Source organism: Opisthorchis viverrini, assembly GCF_000715545.1.
Source record: "Opisthorchis viverrini unplaced genomic scaffold opera_v5_11, whole genome shotgun sequence".
Lineage (NCBI taxonomy): Eukaryota > Metazoa > Platyhelminthes > Trematoda > Opisthorchiida > Opisthorchiidae > Opisthorchis > Opisthorchis viverrini.
In genome coordinates, this window is record NW_008751667.1 from 1,404,739 (window position 1) to 1,413,601 (window position 8,863).

Sequence of the window (8,863 nt, forward strand, 5' to 3'; positions counted from 1 at the left end):
CTCAACCTTATGATCTAGTTGAACACAAATTGCACTATTCTCGAGAAATACACTCATTTGCAAATCAAATTGGCTTTCACGAGAGACTCGATTGAATCTCTCGTTTGTGGTATTCCACAGCTGAATGTGCTGCACACAGGCCGCCTCATGATCCAGTTGGTACGATATTCGAAATATCGCAGTATATTTTCATAAAGGAAGCTACTCACAAGGTTGATGAAAACTTTTTGACAGCCCATGACCGGTTTTTCTACCTTCCAATCGGGGCTCATCAGGTAGGCGCAGTCCCCGAGTTTCCGTCAACCTTATGTTCTACTTGAACCCAAATTGGACTGTTTTCGAGAAATTCACTCATTTACATATCGATTTGATTTTGACTGGATACTCACCTGGAACCCATCTGAATCTCTCGTTTATGATTTTTTTAAAGGATTCACTTTGATTCCAGGTGAGTCTCCCGTCAAATCCGAATTGGTATGCAAATGAGTGTATTTCGCTGTTTCATTCTAATATGCAATAATCAGTAGGGTGTACCTCTAGGAATTATTTTGAAGAATTAACACGAACAGTTTCATCCTTTTAATCAGCTTTATTGTTTTTAGGTGTTATTACAAGTGGAGACGTTCCAGCAAAGAATGCAGTAGGCTTAATCAAATCTGATCTATCACTCGGTCACGTGAAGTCCAGTCAAGCGAAGTTCGCTGAAATGGCGGGTTTGTGGGCCAGCTGCGCTAATGACGTAACCGGTGATGGTTCGTTTGTAAGAAAAAAACAGGTAAACAGACTAGGCTAATTCCTTCGTCTTACGTTCTTCTTTGGAGATACCTTTTGATGTAGTGAAATTCCGTACCGTAGTTAATTAATCATCATCTAAAGTGGGATCCCTGACTGCAGATGATCAACTTTCATTGCCTCAAAAAAGAATTTAAAAAAGACTCGATTCCTTCAGTTGTTCTTAATACAACTCGACCGGTTCCTTTCCTAGTTTACTAATCCTCAAGTGTTCTCCTTCTGAACACCTCAAGCGAGTTTTATTGCCAGTGGAACATTTACAGCCGGAATAATCTTGGTCAGACTGGAAGTAATTTCAGCAGGAATGTCAATGTTCATTTTGTCAGATTGTGCCAGCACGAAATGCAGTTATAAGTGGCGAAAAAGTGTAATTTTCTGGTACCTGTCGGCCACCAGACGTTGTTAATTGCAATGAACAATTAGTGTTTTACGACTTGCTAACTGGGAGTTCAAAACATGTTTAGAAATTTTACTTAAGTGGGGTCAAACGTTATGAAGTTGTCAGCACCCGAAAAAGGAACGCATAAACGACGCAGTCACCTCAGCGTTTAGATTCAAACGAGTTTTCAACGAAACAATTCATGCACAGGTGTTTCCTTCATCATCATCTTCTGTTCATGGATTTTTACAACGGAGGCCATTTGAGATTAAGTCACTCGAAAGGAACAGTTGCACATCAGACAGGCAAGCGACCTTGCAAAGCAACTAATAGGGATTAGCAAAATATACTCATTCGCAAACAAATTTGGTTTTGCGAGAGACTCACCTGGAACCCAGCTGAATCTTCCGTTTAAGATGTTTCAAGGCAACTAAATGCGCTGCACCAGGCCGCCGTGATTTTGCGATACATGTATAGACCCAATACACTACTCATAAGGTCGCTGAAAATGCTTCGGAGCACACGACCGGTTTTTCCCCTCCATTCCGGGCTCATCAGATAGGCACAGTCCCCGAGTTTCCGTCAAACTTATCTTCTACTTGAAACTAAATTACACGAACTAAGCGAAATACACTCATTTGCAAACAAATTTGGTTCTGCGAGAGACTCACCTGGAACTCAGCTGAATCTCCTGCTTATGACGTTTCTAAGCAACTGAATGTGGGGTATTCGAAGTTGTGGGTCCACGGTCACCCATACAGTCGGTCAGTGTGCAGTGATCAGCCTTGCTCACAATGAATGAGACAGTATTCGTAACCAGTACCCTCAGCGGTCATTCACAACAAACAAGTTTGTATATCACGGTCCCTTAAGGCTTGGAAGGTCTTGGAAGTTACCTCAGTATCACCCAAGCTAACACCTTCGTGGGTTATCCACATGTCCCTTTTCAGGGGTTGCCCAATAGAGATTCTGTCACACGCTTTCTACACTGAGGTAATGTAATTTCATTTCTATCCGTGGGCTTCGTGCAGGCTGGGTAGTATTCCCTACATCCTCGGAGCTCCAGGTATTCCATAATAATCACTCATGGTCACAGTCCACCCGTACTAGGGTAGCAGGGTAGACCTGTATAGTTGTCGACTGACCTCGCAGCCAGCATTACTTCATCTAGCATAACAGCAATAAGAACACTTGTCTCAGCATGCCACACTACTCATAAGATTGCTGAAAAGTTTTCGACAGCCTACAACCAACTTTGCTGCTCAAGTCTCCAATAATCTTACGTTCTGCTCAAACAACATGTTGTACGTAACTCATCTGCAAGTTACGCAAGATGCTCAACTGAAGCTCTTGTTTACGATGCTCACCACATGTTTCAGTTGGTTAAATACTGAAGATATCGAAATATTGTGACATAACATGCTACTTACAAGGAGATCAAAGTCTCACTGACAATTTTATCCTCGTTGCTTATCAATTAGACGTCGTACATGAGTTTCGGCAACCTTATGAGTAGTACGTTGCCAAAAATATCCTGTGTCATCTCGAATACCACGTCAGCTGAAGCATGGAGTGGCCGTTGTACAGTACAGTCAGCGGGCGGGGCAGTCAGCACAGTCATGAAACATGAACAAGAAATACCGCCTAGCCACTGTTTAGGACTAGGGTAATTTGAAAATGAGTGTATTTAGCCAGGCAGCACTTGTACTGATCAATTAAAACAAAGTTGACTATTACTAACCTCGAGTTGTCGGGAATTGCTCCGCTCCACTTGACGGTTGTACTACCCTTTCAACACTTGAGATGTCCTAATGAGCGATATGGTGAGGATAGTGGACATCACGTTATCGTCTGATTTATGTCGATTTCACCCCCAAAAAGTCACCTGATGTGGAAGGTTAATGTATCGTCTATGCTCGTACTGTGATCTACTTGAATCTGAGTCAAGGCAGAGGGCATTTCCGTTATCCCTTCTTGGGGAGTAAATCGGCCGTCTTAGGAACCTGGAAATAATCTTATTTCTCAAGAGTTCCACGGACAAATTGCTGTGAATTGTAGATAATCCAGTCGAGGCGGCTCCTCAAGAAGAACGCAACACATCCAAGCGGGCGTGTCAGATAAATGTCAACCCAATCGTACCCTTTATTGGTGGAAGGAGTTATTTTTTTCACAAGCGTTCATAATCAGCGAAAAAAAGTTGAGGTCTCATTCGGTTTTAACATTGGGCAACAACACCGTTTGTAGTTTAGTTTGCAGATAAACTCCAACCGTTTGGGGCGAACCATTAGCTACCGATCGTTGGCCTTGTGAGGAGATTTGAAAATCCTCGACGGAGGTGAGTGAAGCCAATCTGTGCTGATAAGCCGAGAAGCATTGTACAACTGTTGCATTCTCGCTGGAAATCATCAGCAGTGTACATCTGACGAAACTCCAGGGGGATCGACCTCGCGATCTCCTGATTGGTAGTCTGAAAACGACCGTTCCGCCACCAGTAAACCATCAGTATTGTGATGAACTTGCCCTCATTCAAGGCATACATACACATATATATTCGAAACTCCCTGGAGTTTTGTGAGATGCACACTACTGATGACTTCCAACAAGGCCTCTCGACTTTTCAACATTGATGGGCTTCACTTACACGACGATCTCTCTCTTGAGAGATGATTACAGACTTAGCCAAGTTTTTGCACTTGCCTGTCAATACGTCTGGTTTGGATTTCTAATTCAGTGAGCTTTTTGCTGTACGCCTTTCGGAAATGATAAAAAGTGTCTTGTAGTGAGGGTCCAAGTCAAACAACATAATGATGGCTTTATGTTCCAACTATTTAAAGGTGGGAGGTTGATTTGGAAACTTTGCGATCAATAAATAAGAGCGTAGTCAGTAACTGGCCAAAACATATGTCATGGAATGTACCGGAACGTTCCCCATTCTGTCTAAAACCAAAGTATTTTTAAAACAATCTACGACAAAATGGTGGATCTTATCGCAACGATCAATTATTTGTATCGTCTCCTTTTTTGATGACGTTCTCCGATTAGCACATCGCTGGAAAAGGTCCTTGCGATATTTTTGCATACGTTTTCACGTACTGTTTATCGGAATTTAAGAAGGACGACCCACAAAAACTAGGGAGAAGTTTTTGTCCTATGGGAACTCTCAGCTTGGTTCAGCAACAGTTGAACCTATAACGGCTATAGAACAGGCCACTGTGATTGCATCGTGTGAACCTCTTACAGGTGTCAAACATATGTGGTTCTGGAAAGCCCGTTCAAACTCACATCTCTTACTAGAGTTGCCCAAGTACGGCAGTGAACATATATGATTCTTTTCTTGCCATGAGACGCTACTTGAATGGTCAATGGAAACTCCGACAGCCAACGAACGGTTTTACCCTTCTTTCTTGAATTTTCATCAATTTTATATCCTACTTGAAATGCGACTTTTACTCAACTGGCGAAGTAGATTGATTTGCAAATTACATCGATGTTAACGATTTCCCCATCTGGATTCCCGCTGATGAAATTTGTCGTAAGTGACGTAATTCGAACAAGAGTGATCAGCTGACATCATTGTTTCAGCGACCTCAGTAGTTTAGCGAACTTTGTGACGCATTTAGGCAAGTGAGCACTTCTGCAGTTCAGTTTAATATCTGGCGGAAGTTTTGAACGACTCTCCCTCTGGTCGAATCGTATATATATATATATATATATATATATAAAGTCCACCTAATCGGTATCAAGAAATCGTTTTCTCAAAGTTTGAAGGACAAAATCTTTTATTTGTGAAGATGTTACGGAAGAACTATGTCCCAAAAAGGCCCTGATAGGTTATGACCTGATGAAGCGTACAGTACTTCTTGAACAGTCAACTAGTTTCGAGTACCATACTCAAATAAATTGTACTCAGGTTATCCCGATTTTCACTTCAGAAATGATTCTAGGCTCAGTTTTTTGCTGACTGGAACCAAGTTCCAAGCTGCAATGCGGAATCAACTTAGATTGACTAAAAGCCTTCTTAGCACTTTGATGCGACTGTGTTTCTCTCTGCCACCTGCAACTCAACGACTAAAGCGATTAACGGAGCAGTTGGTTCCGCACCTTACGAGTAACTTGTAATTACTGTCGAAGATCTTGTACTGAAATTTCCTGCGAAATACCTTGATGGCAAGCATGTATGGCGAAGTCATGTGACGTGCACTTTGTAGCTCTGAGGTGCAGAACGGCCTTGAGATAGACAGACTCGGAACGCCTTGTGATATGTCATAGAAACCAATCCCTCTGACAAGCGGAGACTGAGCACCATAGGAGGACAAATATTATTGAAACGGGCCAGTTTGTTCTCTGCACATCTGAGCCTGGCAAGATCGTTTGTCGACCGCTGACCTTCCGAGGTCGAGAAGATTCCTCATCTAGCATCCTTTCGAAACATGACCCTTATTAGTGCACTGCTGATGATGGCCATTACAGAAATCAGAAGGTATATGCACTAATAAAGGTTTTTAGTATAGTTGAGATGCCACACGTACAAAAATGAATACAACGCAAAATGGGAGCAAGTCAAAAGAGGAACTTATCGTCTGTGAGAGCTCCTTGGTGAAAGCCCGGACGGCGGGAACGTGTTTTCTCCGCAGTATGGCTGCTACTCGTGCTCCATGGTTGTCCGTGGACCCGTGGAAAGTGGTTGACTTCCTGCTCCATACGCGCGGGCGAGTGTGTTGGGCCGAGTTGTATGCCTATTTATTGTGTGCAATGTGAAGAGAGAGGTGTCCCTTCGTGTTTGATACTTGCACGAACATGAATACAACTTGACCTGATGTGGTTGAAGCTCGTAAGCGTTCCTGGCGCGTGACGCAAGTGGTAGCCGAGTCAAACGAAAATGGGTGAGAAGTTGTAGTGTACACGTTGTCGGCTACGGTTGCAAGTTGGACAGGAACTGTCACGTGGTTTGAGTGTTTGTGACGCGTGATCTGATGAGTGACCTCTACATCGCTAACTCTTGAACTGTTTGCCACGCCTGACGAGCTACACCTCACAAGTCGTGCGCCATAAATTGTCAAACTGCTCCGTACGAGTGTTTTTGAATTCATCGATAGTCTTTTGTCGGATAGAAACAAACAGAATGATTACCTTTTTTGGGTTTTGATTACGTTTGTCTGAGAAGAACACCAGGACAAGTTGCAGATGTGTGTAGTTCACAAAGTGCATGGAATTTGTTCTGTACGTAGAACTAGGCCTAATCGAAGCGCTCCAAGAGGGCAAACAACTGAGTCGTAGACTGTCAACCTTGCGAACAGTATGTTCCGTCAAGAGACTATTCCTTCACCTTCACTGAGGAACCGAACTGAGGTCGAGGTTACATACGCAGCTGCAAGCTTCTTTTGTGGATTTTGCCTTGTTCCTTCACTGAACTTCCCTCCAGACTGCTGGTCTTTCGGTTACCCCAAGGTTCACACTACAAAATTCGATTTGCAACGATTTTTCATCAAAACACCTTTGTTTTTTTTCATGAAGGTGGAGTGCTGCGTTCATGACGTTGATTGTTTTAAAACTGGCAGCACAACCGTTTTTTCCTTCCTCCCGAATGCATTTTCATCTCGTCACTACACAATTTGTTTCAAGCAACGTGTAATATAAATAACGTCACTGCACGATTGATTAAAACGTTTACTTTGCTAACTAAGAGAACAGGGCAAAAGAGAAACAATAATCCTGTGGCTTTGCACAGAGTCAGGTGACACCTGTCCGAAGCTGTTCACACCGCTGGTAGCTACTTGAACCGGGTAAAAAACGTGTTTATTCAAACACCTGTTTGTTTTCCTAAGCTAACATGGGAGTGGAATTCGCGCGCATCGTATACGTGACTGCCTTAGTGAAAATGCACTCCGGGAAACTTCGAAAAATATGAACTTCAAATCATACACCGGTGCCTAACTGCGTATTAACGAAGATCCACCATTCTCCAATCGTCCTGACTCCTGTGTTTCAAGAGATTTACGTAGATAGCCGGTCATTCGTTGTTGTATATGCATGTCGCTCATAAAAAATACGCCGCCGGTATCCCAATGACGCGATCGCTGTTGGTGCGATCCTCTCCGGAAAAAAGCTTGACCAATTTAAAGTTTGCAAGAACGACACCAATCACAGATGGTAAGCGAATTTTTGGCAGTGCAACTCCCCCACACGTACGCATCAGAATAAGAATTACGTCGATCGGTTGGGGTGAATCGTTTTTCGGTGAACATATTGCCGATGAAAATAGATTAGTTAGAGATGGAAACGCTCACCTACCTGGTGTGGACCCGGTATAGAGACTTATAGAAAGTTTCGTGCGAAGTCGAGAGGTCCTGTTTACCGTTCCAACGAAAGAATCTTTAGGGAAGTGACGTGCCAAACTATAGGTTCGCAAAAATGGCATAGAAAGGGCGGTAGTGCAAAAAGCGTAAAGAGTGCTGGATTATGGTACAAGAGAGCATCTGGCCTCAATTCAAGTTCAGCGCTCAGCGAAAAGGTAGAACAAAGAGGCTTACAATCAGTAAATTTTGTTAGCATGCAGCATTTTGAAAACTTGAAACTTCCTGGTCTGGATCTCTCGGCTACCTGGTGTCATCTTTAAAGTCGAAGTGACAGTAAAACACAACTTGTAGTTCCCATTTCGTTCTTTAGTCACGGCGATATCTTCAGGTCTTACCCCATAAAATCTTTGTTACCAAGTGCATTTATCGGAAGCACACTCTGACGAGGAAAGACTCAAAACTTTGCTAGGATCATTCTCCCGAGTTTTATCGACAGTTTGCCTTTGGAATGCAAAACGAATGACACTGACGTGCTCAACGATCGAATAATCAGAACCTATTGGAAGGAAATCGCGCAACCGGATGCCACAGCTGAGATGACCTCTCTAGAATCCTTGCATATTCCCGTGATTCCTTGAGTTTGTGGGGAAAGACAGCTCTAGTGAAGAACTTCCCCTGAGAAACCACTACTCAAGCAATACAGATATGATGACTAAACAAAACAATAGCAAATGTCATATCACGGTAAAAAATGACTTTAAGTTTACGACAGATACACAGATTTGTATATCAACTGGGGGCGAGATGGCTCAAGGTTAGAGCGCAAATTTACTGACCGGAAGCTCCATGGTTCGAACCCGACCCCTCTGCCTCTCGACTTCTCCTGTCCAGGCTTGGGCAACCTGGCAGTATCCCAACCCTCGTGCTTCCTTCGGGTGGTATGGCAGCTAGGCACCGAAAGAGGGCTACAGCTGAACGATTATTATTGTTATTATTAAATCAACTAGGTTTTAACGGAGGACTCAGCTGAATCTCTTGTTTGTGATATTCTTCAGCTGAATGTGCCGTACACAAGTCATCTTGTATTTCAGCTGGCACGATATTCGAGATATCGCGGTTACAAGGGGAACTAGTCACTACTGCGGTATCTCGAATATCGTACCAAATGACACATCAGGCGGCATCACGTTTAGTTGAGGACAGTTTAGTCCGAGAAGCTGAGAATCAATGATCAGCCATCTCATCCTTGTTTGGAATCGTCAGCAGTGAGCACCTCATGAATTTCCAGGCAGATTCACGAACATGACTTCCTGGCTAGTCATTGAGGATAGTAATGTGATTAACCCATACTTAGAGAGTGCTTTAAATTTAACCAAGCACTCGATACGTGTTCGTT

At 43.2% G+C, this 8,863-nt stretch overlaps 1 protein-coding gene across 1 annotated transcript; it reads left to right on the forward strand.

Annotated features, from left to right (window-relative positions):
• Positions 1 to 237: 237 nt before the first annotated feature.
• T265_01056 (hypothetical protein) lies at positions 238 to 8,600 on the forward strand (the record flags this gene model as incomplete). The annotated part of the gene is made up of 5 exons (XM_009164999.1): positions 238 to 275; positions 1,598 to 1,700; positions 5,732 to 5,916; positions 8,282 to 8,405; positions 8,475 to 8,600. The coding sequence occupies 5 exons, from the start codon at positions 238 to 240 to the stop codon at positions 8,598 to 8,600; spliced, it is 576 nt and encodes a 191-aa protein (XP_009163263.1).
• Positions 8,601 to 8,863: the final 263 nt, after the last annotated feature.